This window comes from Mauremys mutica, chromosome 9 (assembly GCF_020497125.1).
Source record: "Mauremys mutica isolate MM-2020 ecotype Southern chromosome 9, ASM2049712v1, whole genome shotgun sequence".
Taxonomy (NCBI): Eukaryota; Metazoa; Chordata; order Testudines; family Geoemydidae; genus Mauremys; species Mauremys mutica.
The window spans coordinates 80867639-80890157 of NC_059080.1; the positions used below are offsets into that span (position 1 = coordinate 80867639).

Consider the following 22519-nt stretch of genomic DNA (forward strand, 5'->3'; position numbering starts at 1 on the left):
TGGCTGTTATATCACAAAGGAAGGAAAGACTTTAAAATTCAATTAGACAGGCAGACACACACTAGGAGAAATTCCTAAGAGTCTCCATCAACTTTTTGAAAATCAGATTGAAACATTTTTGAACTGAGGAAACTTCACTCCCTTAAAAATGGTGAGAATTCCCTTTTCTGTCTTACCCCCCTTGGATCCATGCGCCCATTCAACCCCATTTCCCGCCCAACCACCATCCTCACCCCTGCCCCCTGACCACTACCCCAAACTGCCCTCTATCTAATCTCTCCCATCCCCCACACACTCCCTGCCCCCTTACCACGCTGCCACCATGCACTGGGTCAGGCTGAGCTCTGCAGCTGTGCTGCCCCAGGAGCACAGAGTCCTGCCACCCAGAGCATTGTGCCGGAGCGAGCGGGCTGCAGGAGAGGGGCCAGGGGCTAGCCTCCCAGGCCAGGAGCTCGGAGGCCAGTCCCACGGGCCGGATGTGGCCCGCAGGCTGTAGTTTGCCCACCCCGGTCTAGATAATACTTAGTCCTGCCATGAGTGCAGGGGACTGGACTAGATGACCTCTAAAAGGTCCCTTCCAGTCCTATGGTTCTATAAGGGAGACCAAACTATTCCCCCTACCCCCCATACACACACACAAATTCAAATGTTGTCTATCCCATCTTCCAGGGAGATTCTGTGCAGGACTGGAGAAATAATATTATGAGATCTCAGGAACTGAGATGTGATAGGATATATATTTAGAACTATTTGTTTTTTGTTAGTGCTTATTTAACTCAAACACTGGACAAACTGTTGAAAGATTACTCTGTCAGAGATTCCACCCACCCATCTACCACCACCCACTTTTGTCAATTAAGCACAGAAAACTCCCACTCCACTTCTCTGGTCCAAGAACAACTCCAACAAAACTAAGGAAAAATTTATGCTCTTGATATTTCTATGGTAAACGAGCAAGAGAAAAAGAGCTTTAAAAATACCTCAGATCTGTATACAGCATAAAGCAACAAAGGAAAAGGGGCACAGAACCACTTTCTTCCATCACAGGTCCTCTTTAAAAGCTATAGCTTTGCTTTTAGAAGAGCCATGAAAAGTGTTTTAGAGCAGTGGTTCTCAACTGGGGATATATAGAGGTCTTCTAGGGGGTACATCAACTCATTTAGATATTTGCCTAGTTTTACAACAGGCTACATAAGAGCACTCGTGAAATCAGTACAAACTAAAATTTCATATAGACAAAATGAGAAAGTAAGCAATTTTTTAGTAATAGCGTGCTGTGGCACTTGAATTTTGATATCTGATTTTGTAAGCAAGTAGTTTTCAAGTGAGATGAAACTTGGGGTACACAAGACAGACTCCTGAAAGGGGTACATTGGTCTGAAAAGGCTGAGACCCACTGGTTTAGAGTAATAGTATTAAGAGTAGAATCTACCCCCCAACTGGGAAAGACCAATCTAATACTGTAGGTATGTACCAGGCAGATACTGGCTGCTCCCCAACTACCATAATGCTACAGAACATTCAGAAGTTCAGGCTTTGTTATTCTCAGTGTTTTTACAACACTGCAACTTCATTGATTTCAAAGTTAATTTTGATAAACATCACTGTAAGTCAGTCCTTTAATTTTCTCCACCCATCCACAAGTTAGGGGAAGGGAAGTAGAACCAAAATCCTTTTAGGAATAATTTGAACCTCAGAGAGATTGCCAAAATCTTTTCTGCCAATTTGGAGACACAGGGTCTTAGAAAGACCGCACAACAAATGCTGTATGTAATACAAGTGCATTTGTACTACCAATTTCTACTATTCAGTGGTGTACAATACCAGTTACCACCAAGTATGTATTTAATTATCCTTTATTTGAAAAACAAAGGAAAGTATTTCAAGAAATACTTTCATTGCAAAACAAAGTGAAATCCACAAAATAAATTAAAAAAAGCAAAACACCATTGAAATTGTAGCATCACATTATTGAAATAAGTCCAAAGTTCTTCCAGTCTAAAGTTTCCATAAATTCAGTATTTTAATGATGAGCCAGGAAGTAACCATCTGGTGTCTTGTCACACTTTAATAAATGAACAATTTTAAGAGTCCCAGAACAGACATCATAAACTTGGAGACACAAGGTAGGTGAGGTAATATCTTTTCCTGGACCAACTTCTGCTGGTGGAAGGGAGAAGCTTTCAAGTTTCACAGAGCTCTTCCTCAGGTTGAAGAACTCTTGACACTCAAAAGCTTCTCCCTTCCACCAGCAGAAGCTGATCTAGGAAAAGATATTACCTCATCCACCTTGTCCCATATCCTGGGACCAACACAGCTACAGCATTACAAACAAACAAAAATATTAGTTTTTCCATTTTAGCAAAATTGATTTGGAGGTAACTAAATAAAATCAACCATTTGTAATGGTCCCTGGGCATCTTAGTTATGGTTCCACTGTAGTTTTGTTCCAGTTTAACAAGATTAATATTCACTTTAATTTACTTTAAACAATTTCAAATGGTAGTGTGTTTTATTTCTCTTGTATTGTAAGCAGACTACATGGAACTTTTAAATCTCTCCATTTAACAACATGCATTTCCAGGACAGTACACTTAATAGAAAAACAATGTTTTTTGAAATATTCCAGCATACACATACTATTTTATTGTTTTCTCAATAATAGTTCAACAGTAACTGAATTTCATAATAAATTCATTCTTAACCAGAGTTCCTGGATATCAGCCAACTGCTGAAATTTGAAGAGGTTCATTTATGCAGTACATTCTACCAGCTTTCATTAAGAATTGTGTAAACAGTACAGAAGTAATCATAACACGCCAATGGTCCACTTTTATATCTTACAGTTCTTTATCTCAAATTACCAGTTTTAGGCTTCTTCAGAAAAAAGCAGTACATTAGACAATACCAATATGGTCATGACATTTCAGATATAGTACAGAGTTCAGTCAAACTTATAAACCAAGGCAACAATAAAAAGAGTGTCCGTGTTCCTGTATCAAGAACTTTTAATGCTATGTATAAGGTTCAAACTTAAAATGTTTCACACAAAAGATTTCAGCCTTGTAGATCTAGTAACATGAACTAGAAGTTACCGTGTACTATAAGATTTTCACTGGAAAAAAATGTTTTGAAATTTGTATTAAGTTTGAACATTTTACAACATTTTGATTAACTTGTAGTGGGAAAAAAAATCAAGTTGAGTTCACAAAATATAAATCCTCTAAACTTGGATTTTTCATGATAGAATTACAAGGTAGTGACATATCAGAACAATATTTAATAAATTATAAAATATCACACACCCAACCATGTATAGACAGCCTTCAAAGCATCTCTTTGCCAGAGCTTTAGATAATGTGCAAAAATGGTTATGTTAACTACTCAGATTGGTCCTGCCAGATTCTGAGTAACTCCTGCAAGATGCTGCAAACCCTCAACTCCTACAGTCTTCAAATGGGAGTTGAAGGTGCTCAGCACCTTGCAAGGTTGAATCCTAAAGTTTGTTGGATTAATGCAATAAAATCCATTCTATTACACAGACTGTGTGACAGCAGTTCTCAACATAGGGGTGGGGCCAGCAGCAAGTCTTACTCATTCACAGGTTCACAGTGCCACTCACTCAAATCACGATGGAGGGCCAGGCCAAATTTGAATGAGTGGCATTATGACCACATGAATGAGCAACATTGTGACCTGACACACAGGGTCTCAGGCACTTAAATTTGGGCTGGCCACCCCTCCATCATAACAGAGTGTCATCTACAGGCCAAATTTGAATAAGTTGCATTGTGACCTGGCACACAGGGTTGCAGTGCCCACTAGCACTCTTCGATGCTGACATTGACAAATACTGCCCTGACAACTTTGTGGGTATTAAGGTTCATGCTTTTACAAGGTTTCCTAGCCTATGCACAATTAGTCTGTTGATCTTGCTGTCTGATTTATGTAAAGTAGCATCTCCTTTATTAGAATCAATATATTAATAGCTTCAGTTCCATCCTGATTATATTAGAAAATCCCATTTTGTGAAGCAAGGCTTCAATATTAAAAAAAAGTTGGGGGGGGAGAAGAGGCTGGTTCATAAAAATTGAGAAACCCCAGTCTAACATCTCCCTGTTCTGTTTTATCAAGACTCGAGATCTCTACACCATCCTTTATCAGTTATATATTTATACCATATTTTCAATATTTATAAATATTTATTTTATTTCAGATCACTGGGGTGTTTGTTTTCAGGTAGCTTTCAATGTAATTTCACAAAGCTACAATTAAATATTACAACTTTGCAGAAAGCTCGCTATTATTGATAGATCACAAAAGTTGGTAATAGGCTAATCTACTTGAGTTCTAGTTAAGTATTTCTAAGCAACTTGAGACACTAATTGTTCATTTAAAAAGGGGAAAAAGTTTAAATGCTTGTGAAAGGGTATTGGACTGACAGCATTAGAAGAAGAAAAAGTCTCTTTACAAAACAGATACAAGAACATTCCCACACTACCCAACCAATGCACCTCAACTCTGTTCTGGAGAGATATCTAGAAGAAACAAAGCAGATAACTTCAGTTTACATGGCCCATCAATCCTTCAGCTCTTTGCTGTGACTGCCAAACAAGAGTGCTTGATATTTATGACAAGACCACCTACCTACTAAGAAAGGGTCTGAGAACACCAACTTATGTGGCTGAGATCCTTATTATAGATGACAAATGATAATGACTTTTGATCACTGCAATCCAGAACTAGATTCAGACTAATGAGCTAGATGTGTCCATGTCCAAAGATCACTAGTTATTATGCTCCCTAGGTGTGCTGTGGAAAAAAGTTTATTTACTTTTTTGTAAATAAAACATCTATTGACTAAGAGGCAATATATTTACCCATTTACATTATGCAATGTTTCCACATAATAGTACCTAGAATGTGCTTCACTCTCCCCAATTTCCCATTTAAATATTAAAGTAATAAGTTTTCTCATCATGCCAGTTGGAATCTGTGCACGTCTAGATCTTAATAAAATGTAGCTACTGTTTTTAGCATCTCTGATCTGGTGTTACATATTTTAGATGTTAATTCCTCCCCTTCAAAACAACAATTTATTCCTCTTTATGAGAGAGAAAAGATGTACCATTAACAGGATCATTTAGCAATCTGCCACTCAAACATTATAACTGCAGCATTTCCAATTTAAGCTATGTTAAAACACAGCACAAGATATTCCTTCATTTGACAGACCAGACATTGCAAGTAGTTATTAAACTATGTCTTTTACTTAAAGAAAGTATATTTCAAATACATTACTTTGTTTTACTATTGATTTTGGTTTTAGGTTTTATTTAGAAATTGCAAAGTTGCTCTGATGATTAAGCTACTTCAAATACAAAATATTTTATTAATAAGAATCACCTTGGCACATGTAAAAACAGTAATACAGAATTGCAAAAGGAGGGCCAACTGGAAAAATTTAGTTGTATATATTCTGCAGTCCATAAGTTTTTGTAAAAACAGGCAAAAAGTAAAAGCCATATTCAAGCCATTAGAGGACTTTTGGTCATGGCTGAAAACTGACAACTGCTTTTCTATGCTACTGAAGCTGGCAGTTATGTTCTGTTTGCACTTATCCAGCAGACAGCAATGGATTGAAATTAACCCAAATAATTTAAGTTTTATCTTAAAGATTTTGGAAAATGAAAATATTTCATGCAAGAGCTGTGCTTGTATATTCAAGTCAGTAGGCTTGATTTCTTAATCAGTTATTTTAAGAGAATTAAGATACTGTACAGATAATATGCTATTGCTAAACTGGACCAACACACTGCAGCAAGAGGAAACTGGAGTTCATAACTCCAGCTATATCTCAGTTCTGCGCTTCTGTGTTCTCTGATGACATCCAGCCCAATGCAAGCTTATCTTTTTATTGTGGGTGAGGATGGCAAGGAGAGTGGGGGGAAGTAGGGGAGCAATCTTTGGTACTCAAACAAACCAACCAACCCACCCACCCTTTTCTCCCAACTGTTACCAATAATCTTTTACTCTCCAGACCTGAATAAAAACCCTACCATTATGTTTAATCCTAATTCAATTAGAAAAATCAAGAATTAATGTTAATTTATGTCAGCAAAAAAGTGGTTTCCTTTAAAAATATTAAAATCACACAAAACAGGTGGAACATCTGATATTTAATTGAGTATTATTAAGAATCGGATATTAACCTGTCACCTTTAAAAAGGTATTTTTAATATTATTCAATTGAAGTAATGATGTATAACATACATCCAAAAAAAAAAAACACAAGTGCCTTTTCACTGGATGTACAGCATGCTGTGCGTCACTAAGGCACTCAAGAAGCTAATTCATCTGCCTATAATGAATGTACCAAGCAAATCTCAATTAGAAAGTACCAGTTTATGAGTTTTTGAAGGAATTGTTGTAGATGATGCAACATATCTTGTTTGGTACAGTTAGTTACAACCTATTTCTTAACCAGTTAATGTGCTATATAATGAGCAATTTTATCGTCACCACACACATCTTTCAAAGGCACTGAATGTCTTTTGTTCACCTTTCTCTTCAGACTATACATGTTTATGACTTCACTCATTTTTTAATCTGTATATTCCAATTCTCACGTAACACATGAACTACACAGCCAGTCACATTTCTCCCTCACAAATGCAAACAGAACCCAGTAAGGATTATGCCAGCTTTTATTATTTTGCAGCTTAGCCATTAACACACAAAAGCTTCAACACTCGATCTGACCCTTCAACACTCAAGGCTTACTAAGGGCACTGTGCAGCACTCATCACATAAATCCCATCTCATACTAGTTTTACTGCAAAAAAACCAACCGGATCTACTTTTTGAAACAAAGTGCCTTGAAACAAGAAGAGACAATAAATTAAAAAGCATACCTTTCAAATCTATAAAAAAATATTTTGTTTCTTATAAATCTTTAAAGCTTATAAAAGCCAGAAAATACATTTTAAAAGAGGCTTTTAAACACACTGTTTCAGCCATTGAAATGTGGTTGTGGTCAGGAAAGTGATAAGAAAATGACATGTTTGTTCTACATTTATTCTTCCCTCAATCACTGCTATTTTATATATGCTTAGTTTACAAATTAAATATTATTTTAAATGACAGCACTCCCAAGGCCAACTTGTTAATAGATTAAGCCAAAATTGTTTCTGCTTAACTTACTTTTTAAAAAAGTGAACACAACTTAGCTGAAAATGCTGATTTTGATATATTCATATGGAACAGTTTGCTTGTCTATAGCTACTGCACTGCAATTTAAGTGTTGCTTGTCTAAACGGATAAAGGTAGCCATGACTGAAGCTAGAGGACATAAATGTGTAGTACAAACTTGCCATTTTTGAGAGTTACTTTTCTGACCTTAACTAGATTTTCACATAGAGCAAATGGTATTGCATACACAAATGCCACTTTTAGTGGTCTTAGTTTTCTCAACCATTTGGCATTTTAAAAATATGTATACTCCTGTTTAATGAGTATGAAATGTCTCTGCACTAAAACTAAGCTCTAACAACTTGCTAGTTCCATCCAGTATTTGAATTACATCAATTGGTCCTCTTGCATTTCCACGAAGATTGTCCTTCATCTTGCAGCTTTTTAAGTTTTGGCCCAAGAAGGAACCACCAGACAAATCCCAGAGCAACGCATATTATGGATTCTACATAATAACCATCCAGGGTCGTAACACAAGAGCCACCAAGTTTTGTACAGAGCTGTGAGAGAAACAAGCATATTTATTAAACAATTGAAAGATTTGCCCAGATTTTTTTTTACAGTGAGACAAGTGCTTAACATTCAAATAGATAAAGGACTTTCGCTGTTATCTAACTATATTTTATATAAGCACACATTTTAGATGCCCAATTATGCTACCCTTCATAGTTGCCTTTTCCCCTTCTGTATCCCCTCTCCCCTGCAAAAAACCAAAAAACCACATTAGTTTCTTGCCCAAGAAGAAAAACAGTGGAATCAGGACAGGAAGACGAGCCACACAAAAAGGTACATCTTCCCCAATACAATAAACTATCTACACCAAGATTCATGCAGAGTCAGTGCTGCTGCCAGCAGCAGCAACTGCCACAGTTATCGGTGTTCCCTCCCCCCAGAGTAGGGTTACAGAGGGCAGCCACAGGCTGGCATTCAATGTGAACATAAATATGAGGAACACAGAGGGGAAACCTTAGTCAGAGAATCCCTCTTTATGGGGCAGTGAGCTAACCATGAGTAACAACTATGATCTTCTCAGTTGGGGGCTTCATTACCCACAGATCTTTGGATTCCACTTCATTATTCACTCCCTTCTTGTGGATGGTCAACAACCCTGCAGAGTTTATTAAATTACCTTCTCTCCCCCCCCCCCCCCCATGTGCTTTTGATGATGGGGGCATATGGACCTTGGGGATCAATTCAGTAATCAAAAAACAAAAAAACCAACATCAAAAACCACTATGCCCAGCTCGTGCATTGCATAGATGGAAAAATTGCAATCAGTATTCCAAAGCCCATGAAAAAAAAATGTTCATATTTCAAAAGCCTAGACTCATTTTTAGAAGTCAAACTCTTGCATTATACCGTATTACAGACCTCATTACATTGTCTGCAGATCTGCAGACATTATGTATTCATTTTGTCTACAACTATTGTTGGTATCTATGGCTATGCCTATGGAGCACATCTTGGCCATGTTTCCTTATACCTTTTAAAAAACACTTCTCTCCCTCCCCCAAAAAGGGTTTATAGAGCAAATTCAGTGCAGTCACTATGCATTTAACAGGAATGAGAAAGTACTGAAAGCAAGCTCCCTTCTCTAAAGTGCTGTCCAGACCAGCAACATGTGGTCAGGGAAGCAAAAGGAAGCGATACAAATGGGGGAGACATGGAAACAGACTGGAGGAGGAAGAGATTCACTCACCTGCTTCAGGGAGGAGGGCAAGAGGATGGGAGATCTAATTAGTAACAGGAATGAAGAGAGGTATACCCAGGAATCTCAGATTTCTCAGAGCTAGAATCAATTTTTTCCAGAATGGAGAGTTGCTCTGGTTCAAAGAAATCCTGCTTTGCTCCATACCTATTGTTTGGATCCAGTACTTATATCCCTAAAATGCTTTGTGCAATCGGTGTGCTTCTATAGCCCAAACAGTATCCTAAACACATAAGAGCATTCTATGGTGAAGTTTGAGCCATGAGCAAAAAAACCAAGGGGCTTGACTAAAGCAAGTGAGTTACAAGATGCCAGTTATTTCTTGCTTCAGCAAAGACATGAATTTGAAGTCCTCATTTCCCCAAATTTCTTTAAGTTGTGCTTGTGCTGTTTTGCTCTACTCTGTGTGCAGTAGCACAGTGCGTTCTATTCAACAGAACATCCATGAGAGCATTAGAGAGAGTGGGAGTGGAGCCAATTTCACTGCTCTAGAAGCAGTGAAACATCATATGGTCAGGAAGAAGGGATGTTCGAAAATGGGGGAGTAAAGAAAAAGGCAAATTAGAAAGAATCAGAAGGTGACAGAACAGAAAACCCACTGAGAGGGAAAAAGGGGAAAAGAAATGGGGGGGGGGGGGGAAGAGGAGAAATATCCTGCCAAAAAATAAATAAATAAGCACCTAATCACAACATTCCAAACTGGAAAAAATCCTGGTCCATCCAGGCTTGAGGGATGCAACCACATCCTCTCTACTCCTGCTATTAATCCAGTCCTTCACCGCATCCCTGAGAAGTCTCGTCCCCCTCCCCCACACCTATAAAGAAAGAAGTAAACATCCTGAAGATTTAGTTTTCCAACAGGACCATGTGTGTGTGTTTAATAACTGAACAGTAGATTCAGTAGGGGAAAAGAAAAAAAACACCAAAAAAAACTTCATATTAGTGGACGTTTAATATAAAAAGCAACTGGACATGGGTAGGGAAAGGGTCCAGAGTGACCTAGACAAATTGGAGGATTGGGCCAAAAGAAATCTGATGAGGTTCAACAAGGATAAGTGCAGAATCCTGCACTTAGGACGGAAGAATCTCATGCATCGCTACAGGCTACTGGCTAAGCAGCAGTTCTGCAGGAAAGGACCTGGGGATTACAATGAATGAGAAGCTGGATATGAGTCAGCAGCATGAACTTGTTGCCAAGAAGGCTAACGGCATATTGGGCTGCATTAGTAGGAGCCAGCAGATCGAGGAAAGTGATTATTCCCCTCTATTCAGCACTGGTGAGGCCACATCTGGAGTACTGCATCCAGTTTTGGGCCCCCCCCTACAGAAAGGATGCAAATTGGAGTGAGTCCAGCAGAGGGCAATGGAAAGGATTAGGGGTCTGGGGCATGACTTATGAGGAGAGGCTGAGGGAACTGGGTTTATTTAGTCTGCAGAAGAGCAAGGGCGGGGATTTGATAGCAACCTTCAACTACCTCAAGGGAGGGTTCCAAAGAGGATGGAGCTAGGCTGTTCTCAGAGGTGGCAAATGACAGAACAAGGAGCAATGGTGGGAGAGGTCTAGGTTGGATATTAGGAAACTTTCACTAGGAGGACGGTGAAGCACTGGAATGGGTTACCTAGGGAGGTGGTGGAATCTCCATCCTTAGAGGTTTTTAAGGCCAAGCTTGACAAAGCCCTGGCTGGGATGATTTAGTCGGTGTTGGTCCTGCCTTGAGCAGGGTGTTGGACTAGATGACCTCAGGAGGTCATCTAGTCCAACCCTCATCTTCTATGATTCTCTGAGACATTTTGAAGGCCTTTGAACGTGCAAGACACAGTAAGAGAAACCATTATTATAATATTTAGACAACATCAGAGTGGAGACTATCACACTTTCCAAACTTACTTCTGCAGCAGCTGTAGTTCCACAACTCTGTTCCTGTGCGCCTATACACTCTTTCACTGTAAGTGGATCAACAAGCCAAAGAGCTACCGTGGCAGGCCAGTTTCCTCCCAGATTCGACACAGTATTTAGAAGTGTCATATATGTTCCTCCAATCAATGGATCACTAACTTTGGCATTGAAAGCCATTATAGCAACATACATGCTGTACAATGTAATCTGATGGGTGAAAAATAGTAAAATGTATTCAATTATTTTTAATCTAAAAACAAATTACTTGAAATACAGTAACATTTATTTTACATTATTGCAGTTCTTCTAGAAAAGTTACTTTGCGGTCAGGATTTGTCTGCATTCAACAACAGGAGGAAATCTTGCTATTTGCTTTGGCTCAGACATATGTAGACCCAGCCTCAGATATTTTGGAATTATCTGAAATAGATTTCAGGTATGATAGATCAAATTGAATATGCTTTAATAAATACAGGGTTGTCAATCAGATTATTTCAAAGAGAGTTCACAAACACTGGCCCTGTTTCAAAGCACACTGAAGTCGACAGGCTTTGTATTCAACCCATTGTGCTATTCCTAACAGTCAGTCAATAAAATGCAACTTTATTCTTGCCCTAAAAAGCTTATCTCACATTAATTTCTGTGTACTTTTTTTGGAACTACGTGATCATCATGTTGGTCAGACTCAAAGGCAAATGGTTCCCCTGACTCCCATTCAAATGGGTTTCTTTAGCTCACTTTCAGAAAAATAAGTTTCTAGAGGGAAAAAAGCTGATCTAGCGAATAAAAGTGTGGCAGAAAATCTTTGATGCACCACACCAGAGCAAAGAGAAATCCTATGAGCAGGCTGACTGATCTGTTCTACTGTATGGGTTTGGTTATTCAGTTAACTCCATCTCATAATCCTATTTATTAGTTAACTCCATTGTATAACTTTATTTCAATCTCCCATTATAAGAGTGCTGGTATAATTAAGATGAGGACAAAGCCAGATAATTATATTTTTACAAGAGACTGAGAGTTATAAAGATAGTCCATTCATGCCCCCCGCAGAAAAATTCTATCTTTATGACAACAAAATGTAGCAACTTGTTACCTGATGTAAAGCATAACTCAGCAACACCACAATATAGTAATAGATAGGAAATCCTCCTTCATGTTGTACTTTAGGAGTCCACCAAACCAAAAAAGCAAATTCCAAGCCTATCAGTAACCTGTAACAAAAGGGAACAGACTTTAATTCTAGCTTCAGAATTTAAATATGTGGGCATGAATCACTGCATATCTTGCAACACGTACAGCATTCGTGTGTGAGCAAAGATGCTTTTTAAAATAGTGATATGAATCAATTTATCTGAAAGATTATAGTAAAAATCTATTTAAAATATACCTAAAATGATTAAGATTGACACGAACTGTTTTTAAAAATTTATTTGAATACATACACATACATGTATGTGTATTCAAATGAATTTAAAAAACAGTTTGCACACACACACAAAAAAATAAAAGCAACTGAAGTTGTAAACATTTCATACTAAGCTAGTTTTGCTTGACAGTGAATGGTATAGCTAAGGTTATGGAAAGTCTCCAGAAATAACCCTCTCCATTTTCAAATGCTCATTACTTTCAGAAAAGTTCTCTTTTGGGTGAAAACAACCACACGACTTACCTAAGGGGCTATCTGATTTTTTTAAATTTGGAGCAAAAACTATTTACTCACTTTTGAGTTATTCAAGAGCAAAAGAGATATCTTTTTTAAACTGCAGGAAAAAAAAAAGAGTAAGACTTTTGTACATATATATATCCTGAAAGAATGGCTGAATTTTATATGCAGAAAATTGAAATTTTGCTATTTATTGAATTCCTGTACAACAAATACACAATATTGATATCAGTTGCATACATAGGGTTTGTGCTGTTGTATCACTGTGGAGTTCCATTTGTTTGACAGTGCTGCAACCATGGACGTATACGTGAAATCAGCAGAATCTAATTCCCTTTTTCCGAAATTTAAAAAGGTATTAACAACTAGACTACAGTGTGACATTTTAGACATTTAAGAGACATAAAATGCAAATGTTAAGTTTCTCATCCTTGATGCACCCATATTGCATAAACAGGCTGACAACTGTTTCCCTTATTCTCACAACTGAACCCAATGAGGTATATGGGACTACTAGCATGAGTATATCAAGTAGGATTTAGCAGATGAAATATTCTGGATTACTAGTTATGGGCCAGATTTTGCCATCCTTACACTGAGAAGTATCTTGCTATACAAATACAGCCACTGACTTTAGTGAAACTAATTACAGAGTAAGGTACTACTTGAGTAAGGGTGGAAGAATATCACTCTGTACTGTCAGATGTACATCTTGCTTAAAGCAAAAGCAGCACAATTCTGCTTTCAAATATACACGCCCAACACTAACTGACTTCAACAGAAATGGCACAGATGTATTGGAGGGAAAAATTGGGCCCTGAAATGTGGGCAAGTTTACTATGAGAATCTTAACTTGCCTATTTCTTTATGTCTGTATGTTTGAAAAGTACAACCGTCACATTATTTTTATTTATTCAGACTATACAATTCAAATACATCGTATAAACACAGAAGATTTTTACTTTCCATCATCAACTTTTTACCTAAAAGGCATGGCTTTGTAAAATGTGTTCAGTGGCTGCGGACCTGCAGTGTATTTGCTGATGATCAGAGGCAATATTATCTGTAAAGGTACGATTGGAACAGCTAGTAGAGCTAAGTGTTCTTTAGGTACTCCTTCTTCCACCAATTTAAGCCCTGTTACTGCATCCGCTGCTGAGAAGCCAACCTGCAATGCAAGTTATAAAGAGAATAAAAACCTGAAAGCCAATGACAAACTTTGCTAGACTATCAAAATTACATTTCTCCAAATATTAATACTCAGTAGTTTGGCACTTAAAATGAACTACAATTTGCCTTTCCCCCCCCTATAGTTCACTTCCAAATATAGATCCAATCCTGTTGCAAATTCTGCATGGGAGGACTCTTCACTTGCACACTGCTCATTGTAATATCAAGGCCATACTGAGAAAGTTAAGAAGCAACAAATTTCCTGGTCATATGAATGATGCAGGTAACAATGAAAACAATCCATATAAAACTACTGAAACCTACACTGCACAATTTTGTTTGCCACAGAAATTAAATCTACAGTGCCACAGAATTCCAAAGACCCTGCAAATACCCAAGTATTCTCCAAATTGCAGGTTAGATTTTAGAATTTCAAATGAGAGGAAACAGCCTTGCCAATATACTGGAGATACAATCAGAAGTTCACATAGACCCCAAAGAAAATCGTGTTGCAATTCTAATTTTAAAAAATGTCTTTACGTACTGTAAACAATGTACCTAATTTATATCAAAACATTAAAAACAGGCGGTTTAGATGCAAGTCTTGTGTACAACTCTACTAAAAAACATGAATTATGCACACTTTAGATAATTTGCAACATGTAAACAGTGCAAAAAAAATCCCTTTTCTGCCATGAAAGGTGAATACAGTTTGAAAACATAGCCCACATGTTATCAATTATTATTCATAAGTATATTTACTCACTTTTGCTGTTAAAATCAGGATACAGAAAGTAAGAACCGCTGGCATTCTTACTATCGAGAAGAGCAGTTTGTATGTATCAGTGATGCCTTTTGTTTCTTCTTTTGATGGTGTTACTTCCTTGTTTTCCTTTTTCAAGAGGGCCACTAAAGTAGTAGTTATTAAGAAGACAGCTCCCCAGAAAAATAGGAAATCTGAAATTAAATTGCCTCATCATAATTCAAATATATCACTGTCTAACATTTTGTTAATTAGCAGCTCAATATGGGAAATTGACTTATTCTCCAAGAATATACACAGATACCTTAGTAGATGGGAATTAAAAATCATACCAATCATGAGTAGCAATAGCATTAAAACTCATGTAACCCCCAAAACTGACATAAAATGTTCCTAAATCTGCCATTGTTTGTTCTCCACTTTACCTGGAGGGAAAATGGCAAACTGGTGTCATTACAGGGATGTTTCGTATATTTCTTAGTTCCCTGAGCATGTTGGGGAGAAGAGTCTGGGGTAAAAGTGAAATTAAAATATAATCTTAAGGAATTTTAAATGTATATACAGCCTTTCATCCCAGAAGATCTCAAAATACTTTAAGGAAAAAGCACTGTGTAGTGATTAGAGAATAGAATGGGAAAATGAGAATTCTGAATGTCGTTCTTGGTTCTATCACTGACATTAGCTCAAGGATACACAATATAACTTTTTTGTGCCTCAGTTCTACACCAACAAAATGAGGATTATATTTACCTATATCACAAGGATTTAAAATTTGAAGTGTGTAAGATCCACAGATGAAAGATGATACAAAACAGTCAATTAAAAAGTTACTATACTACAATACTTGCACTGTCATTGGAGGGGCAATTATATTAATAGATTTTGTTTTAGAAGGAAGGAAAAGATTGTTTTAATAATTCAGAAAGTTACCAATCAAGTACTGTAAATTAATTCACCTAGGATGATATTCTGTACTGTGCCTCTCAAAGGTGTAGGATAGACAGGGAAAAGTCTATCCTTATGCCACCTTATGTCCTTCTGATTAAGGACACCTTATGCCACCTTATGTCCTTCTGATTCCTGACAACTCCAAGGGCCAGAGAGGCCCCTGGCATATAACTAGCCAGTACACAGCATGAAGGACTTAGAGCACATCTTTACCACATCTTAGTATTTCTGGGGCAGAGGGGAGAGAAGAAGGTAATTTAAACTGTTTTCTCCTATTTGCTGCTTCCATAATGCTTCAAATATTTTAATAAAATAGAAAAGGCCATGTGGTTTGACAAGCCTGCATTGTTGATTTAGTCAGTCAACTGCCTAGATTCCTCCTCCTCCAGAAAAAAAAAACATAGGGACCTCAAATGATCTTTTTATACGATGTAAAGAATCAGTTTTCATTGTGCATGCACAACAACTTGACAGCACGTACAAAAACTGCACTGTGGTAATAGTGCAAAAAAGGTGCCACAGGGCAGAGAGTTGCTACTGCAGTGACCAATTTACTAGGATTGAGATAATGCTCAAAGCTGCAATCAGGAAGATATTCCTATTTTATACACATGCTTCTAATCAAGTCAATACTGTCAATTTGCACCAGCTGCAGTGATTAGTTTAGCTAAGAAAAGTATGCAGAAACAAACAAAAATCAATGAACTGTTAATTAAGATTGGAAAGCTTAAATTTAACTTGGTAAAAGTAACATATCCTTCCATCCAAAATGTCCACTGCTGATCAGTATGCGGGGGGGGGGGAAAATGTGAAAAATATTTTTTAAAATATCACTTAAAGGCTAATAAGCCTGTATTTAGGAGATCATATAAATGAATTACACTCAGTGACAGTATTCCATGATGATAAAGTTCAGTGAAACATATTGGGGGCAATTAAGCAGTTATTAATCTAATCATCCTTATGAATCCTATTCTACAGTCATTAAAATTATGTCCAACCAATAAATGACTACGGTTTCTTGCTAGTGCCAACATTTAAGACATTGATTACTTCCAAGTAAGTACACTAATGAAAGAAGTGTTATTTATAAACCTAAATTAGTGTAAACTTTATTTTGATGAGATTGAACATTAAGAAATATAAATTTCCCTAGCTGATGATTAAGTGTATCCAGGTAACTTGCCTTTCCCACCATCATCCGATTTAGCATTCAAGGATAAGTTCAACAGGTTTGGTTATTTTCTTTATGAATGCTTCCGTAATAGTCACATCTCTCTTTTGTAAATAATACGGTTCATGTAAACTAAGATGACCTGAACAATGTGGGTATGTGGAGCAGAAATGAACCTCCTTAGCAAAGCAGGAGTACACAACCTTATCCAGTAACCGATGGAAGGAGAACAACCTGTCAAAAAGTCACGGTGGAAGGAGCCAGGAAAGTGTCAGAACTGGCGAAACAAGGAAGCTGCAGGGCAGAAAACGATAGAGTGCCAAACCATGGAAATGTAGTTCCATTTGGTAAGTGTACACACAAGCCTGTTGGCATGTATGCAACACCCAGAGCAGTACTGTCACTATATGATAATATTTTTCCTATATAAATTAGCATTCATGAACTTTAAATAAATAACCATGAGCAGGGCCGGCTTTAGGCCGATTTGCCCGATTCCCCAGAATCGGGCCCCGCATCCGAGGCGCCTTTTAAAATTTTTTTAATTTATTTTTTATTTATTGATTGATTTTTAAAACTCACCCCAGCGGCACTCAGCTCCGCCGGGGTCTTCGGCGGCCCCGCTCTCCCGGCTGGCAATCCGAAGTGCTGCCTAAGACTGGGAGTGTCACCCGGTAAGTACAAGCCCCGCTCCCCCAGGAATCGGGCCCCACACTTGCTAAAGCCAGCCCTGACCATGAGAATTTTAGTGCCTGGGTAAGGGACCAGCTCGACATCCTGACAGCCTCCATTTAACCACAGTACACAGACAGCACAAACCTCTGTTAACTCTTAACTGGAAAGCCCACCCCTAGAGGGAAGAGGAGAGTTCAGGTTCTCTGCTGAGGCTGCCATATGGGATGCCAAATGTGGTGGTGTTTTTGTGAAATAGCGACAAATGAAGAGTGACCATCCAACTCAAATAGCCAACCCATGTTAAAAGTTTCAGTTCACTACCAACCATGGCCACACTGAACTAGTGACCTGGAACAGTTCCCAATTCGGATCCTCCAAGTTCCTTGGAAAGTTTAGTTGCCAATGGTCAAGCTTGTCACAGCACATATGAAACATCTATGCTTTAATAACTTCTGAAATTCCTAGGCAACATACATAATAAATACAACCTACATATTCCTGAAAACAAAAATACAGAGCCTAGTGACTGACAATACCACTGGGGCTGTTATGTCATGATTCAGGGATACTCTGTTTTGCAGGAAGGAGTCTTTTTTTATATAAAGACATATCATTATTTACGTTTCCAGTAATATGGCTTGAAAGATTCTTAGCATATCTAGTCCTGAACATTTATATCTTTGGGGCTACCATAAAAAGAACAACAGTGTTCATGCAAATGCAATATGATTTATAATCATATAAGAAAGAAAAAGATTATGTTTGTCTAGAAGAGGATCAGCTCAAAATAGCCTTAAATTATTTTCATCTAAACAGAATGAACCTTTAAAATTCAAAAGTAGTGCTGACTTGACAGCTCTGAAAACTGAAAATTCCTCTATACTTATAAAAACACAGGTAATGACACTTCAAAGTTTCCCCAAAACATTCTGCATGCCTTAACCCTGAGCTAGAAGGATGACCTCTAAATTTAAAGGGTAGTGGCCTTCCCTCTCAGCTTCTTTACAGAGATTGCCAATTGCACTCATTTATCCACTGGGACCTAAATTAAGACCCCACATTTCACCTAAACCAAACAAACAGTCATTTTCAACCTGAATAACATTCAAACCTTTAAAACAAAGAGATTGAAGGTTCCAAAATCCATTACCACTATCATGATTTGAATTTCAATATAGAATAAATGATACCTGAAAGGGTAACAATTCCTTTGGGTTGAGGTTGAAACCGCAAATATTTGTTACAGAAGGAGGCAGATTCAAGGGCCAAGAACAAGACATTTCCCAAAAAATAACCGGCTGTTTGGCCAACAGAGTTACAAGTGGAAGCATAGCCCACATTTTCCCGGGACAACATAGTCAGTGCCCAGCCATCCACAGCAATGTCCTGTGTGGCGGCCAGGAACTCAAACAAAAAGAAAGTCATGGTGAGGGCCACCACATCAGGACTCTTGCCCTCCACATCGCCTAACAGGAAGTCTACCTGTGTAGACAGGTACATCATAAAAAAACCCAGGATGTATTGAGTGGGCACAAGCCAGGACTTGCGGCGGCCAAAGCTCTTGAAGTAGACTGCATCCACCAATGGGGCCCAGAGCAGCTTCAGACTGAAAGGCCAAAAGACAAAGCTGAAAAAAGCCTGGTCCTTATAGCTGACATTCTTGCTCTGCAAGATGAGTGGGATGCTGCCTGCCAACCCCAATGGTATACCCTGTAGTACATAGAGAAAAAGGAGGAGCAGGATACTACCCAGTTCTGCCCGATATCCCGGGGCCACCATGTAGGATGGTGAGTTATGCTCCTGGAGCAGTGCCTCCGTGTCATCTTCTCCTAGTCTCTCCGTGTGATTATCCATGTACGGAGCTGGTGGAGGAGGCTTGATCTCCATGTCCATGGACTGGTGGTAGCCGCCAGGCCGGCGCTGCCGGCTGCTGTCCTTGTAAGAGATGGTTGGGCTCATGTTGCACACGAAGTCCGGATTTTTTTTGGACAGGGGATCCACTGTTCCCCGACAATCTTACAGTGGCAACGAGCAGCTCCCGCGCACTGCAAGTCACTTGGGACGCAAGTTCCCAGCTCTGCCCGCCGCGGGCCAGCGCGGGATGGGCATACGCAACTCCAGGCACAGGCTTTCCAGGCAGGGGGCTGCTCAGCTTTCCCCAGCACAGAGCAGGGGAGTTTGTTTCAGTGCCCTCTGCTCGCCGGGCTTGCGGGGATCAAGTCTTCACTCCGTGCGTCACCTCTTCTGTGGCGAGACGGTACAAGGAAGTTCAGCTCTTCCCCTTGCCGGGAAGCGAATGCGCTGCGAGGGGGTCACCGCTCCGCCGGGGGGGGAGGGGTCGGTCACCGACTACCGCGCGAGGGGGGGGGTCGCTCCCTTTTACGGCTCCTCTCGCCTCACGCGGGATCTTCGCGGAGGTGTCACCCCGCTCCCGTCCGGCACCGGCCGCTTGCTGCCCACCAAGCCTCCCGCTGGGTGCTATCAATGGGCTCCAGCGCACTACTTCCGGCTACCCGCCCGGTTGGGTCCGTCCTGTAATGGCTCCCCCGGAAATACTCGCCAGCACAAAGCTTCCTCCGAGGGGAAAAGAGCGGAAATCTCGCGTCCCCCGCGCCTGGCAGGCGTGGTCCCATCCCATTGGTGGGGAGGCGGGTGACGTTTGGGTCTAACGAGGCCGCTCTGTTTAATCGCATTCCACCCCCTGCCGCGGAGCAGCGCCGCCTCTGGCCGTCTGCTGGAACTACTCTCAGGTCCGCGGCAGCGCCCCCGCCGGCTTCTCTAGGAACCGTTGCAGCTCTGCATCTTGTCCGCTCAGCTGCCAGTGGGACTGTCCTCCTCTCGCATGGGCTGTGCCCCCCCCCCACCTTCCGCCCGCTCCACATCCCCAGCCTGAGCTTCCCACTCTGGGGTTCCCACCCTTCTCCCTCCCCTCCCACAGCTAGACACCTTCTAACCCTTACCCCAGCCTTCCTCAAGGCTCCCCCCCCAACACTTCCTGCAGCTGCACATACCACCCCCAGCTGCTCCCTGCCCAAGGCCTTCCTCTGCCCGGGCTTCTTCAATATCCTGCAGTCCCCACCCCGCCCTTGAGGCCTCTGTATTCTCATGGTCCATCGTGGCCGTGGGTACCTCTGCCTACCTATCTGTCCCTTACTTAGCCCATTGTTTGGGGTAAGTAGCTGGCCTTGTCCCTTTTTCAAAGGATTGTGTTTGCCTTCCCTGGCACCACCTTAAAAATAGGGGTATAGGGGTCTTCCAGAGAAGTGATATCACCTTCTATAATACTGTCAGGTTGGGGCCAAACACTGGGGGTGGGGGGGGGGCATGAGGATTAGGGAAAGGAAGTCCAACCCCACAAGGTTTTTCCTATGCTATGGGGAAGTCTCAATCAAACACAGGCAGGAACATTCTTGAGCACAGGAGAACTGGTAGAAGAGTCAAGCTTCCTGGGCACACAAACCCCAGAATTTTTGTAATTTACCAAATAAGTCAAATTTGGCTTCTAGAACCTGGATGTATTTAAGGAGCCCTCCAATGTAGAATTCAGAAAACATCCTACTTGGCCCTTAAGGGCATTATCTTTGGTTGGTGCCTGATCTTGATAATCCAAATGCAAAGGGGGTCCAGTGGCCACAGATGCTGACACCAAACATGGGGAGCCTCGTTCTTCATCCAAGCAAAGTCTGGCTATGAATATTTCTAGAGCCCCCATAGCAGGTTTCTATTTGGGGGCACAACAATGAAAAAGAAGTAGTGAACAATTCAATTGTACGAGCCAACACAGACATATTGCAGTCTGACTGGTTAAGAACTGGATATTGATCTAAAAAAAAGTAGTCAGAAGGGTACTTTAAGACGTGCAAGGGGACTGCCAGTCTCTCTGCTGGCAAGGCCATTATGTGAATACACATACACTTTCTAATAATATCATTCATATAATTCATATAATGTATTCCAGTGTCTCATTTTTAATATAGGAGACAAGGAATTTCTCAGCGGATACGATTTCACCTGGTAGTCCTTCAACCATGCAGCTACATGTAAAACTGACCCTATCAGAAACTTGTAATTTGAAATGACTCAATATATCTAGTATTAAAAGGTAGATAAACAATATTGAACATTGCTCCCAGAGTATGCACATACTGTGAAATAAGTTAGAAATCTGTAATACATTGACATGTATGGGGAGCAGGAAAAGCAGTTATAAAATTATATTTTTAAGGATCTCTGATCAAGAAAAGACTATCAGGACATCATCTTTAAACATTTTAGATCAATATACAATAGTACGAGCAAAAGTATGTAACATCTCCCACACATGATAAATTGCTACAATTAAGCAAGGGAAGATAAGCTAGACCTAATTTATAATAATATAGTAAAATTATGTATTATTAAACAGTCATTGAAGTTTAGTAATAATATTCTGTAGGCAGATCACTAAACTGACAATTAAATAAGCCTGAGAACTAAAAAGACATTTCGTATAGAGATGTCAAGGGAAAGCCATAGCTGAACCAAATCAAATTACTTACTTTCTTCATTCTGTGAAGAGCTGCGTACATCAGTCATTGAAGAAGGATGTTTGAAATCTTTTTTCTAAGATAAATATTCCTGATATTTAAAAATATGACTACATTCGTGATGTCAGGTTAACTAGTCAAAAAGGAATACTCTCCAGGAGAGGGTGTAACATGGAAACAATTTAATTAATAAAAAGTTATGCAAACCTATCAAGACCTGCTACTGCCATTCATTGAGAACACAGCCCATGGAGTCATATTTTGAGGGGAAGTGTGCTGTAAGGAGTTTGAGCACAGGATGGGGAGCTAGAAACTCCTGAGTTCTAATCTTTATTCTACCATTGACTTGTTTTGTTAATCTAGTCAAGTCACTTAACCTCTCTGACCCAGATCCTCAAAGGTATTTAGGCTTCTAACGTCCATTAATTTCAATAAGGATCTAGATCTCTGGGCCACCATCAGTAACACAGAGTTAATAATACTTACCTACCTCAGGGTTCATAGTAGATTAATTTGTTAATGCTTCCAAATGTAACTTAAATAAATGCTCAGTATTAATTGTCTCCCCTTTTGAACAAAACTGTAAATATCATAATAAACGCTAGGGTGTGGCTCAGATTTTGTGATAATTATAAAGTAGAATTCCTCTTACATACCAATTATACAGTCCTTACTAGAAATATTGTCTTGTAGCTAGATGCAGTGAATGAAGGCTCTCCATCTTTATCAAGTGGATCTTAT

The 22519-nt window shown here is 39.5% G+C and overlaps 1 protein-coding gene across 1 annotated transcript; it reads right to left on the reverse strand.

Moving 5' to 3' along the window:
- Positions 1-1840: 1840 nt before the first annotated feature.
- Positions 1841-19816, reverse strand: SLC33A1 (solute carrier family 33 member 1). The gene is made up of 6 exons (XM_045031523.1): positions 18443-19816; positions 14459-14649; positions 13506-13690; positions 11953-12070; positions 10848-11063; positions 1841-7751 (listed from the first exon to the last, which is right to left on the reverse strand). The coding sequence occupies exons 1-6, from the start codon at positions 19209-19211 to the stop codon at positions 7584-7586; spliced, it is 1647 nt and encodes a 548-aa protein (XP_044887458.1). The 5' UTR covers positions 19212-19816; the 3' UTR covers positions 1841-7583.
- Positions 19817-22519: the final 2703 nt, after the last annotated feature.

Coding starts and splice junctions, on each gene's coding strand:
- SLC33A1 (XM_045031523.1), bottom strand. CDS start 19,211: ATGAGCCCAACCATCTCTTACAAGGACAGCAGCCGGCAGCGCCGGCCT. Junction 14,650..18,442: donor AGGAATTGTTACCCTTTCAG/GTATCATTTATT, acceptor ATTTAATTTCAG/ATTTCCTATTTTTCTGGGGA. Junction 11,064..11,952: donor TGAGTTATGCTTTACATCAG/GTAACAAGTTGC, acceptor TTCACCCATCAG/ATTACATTGTACAGCATGTA.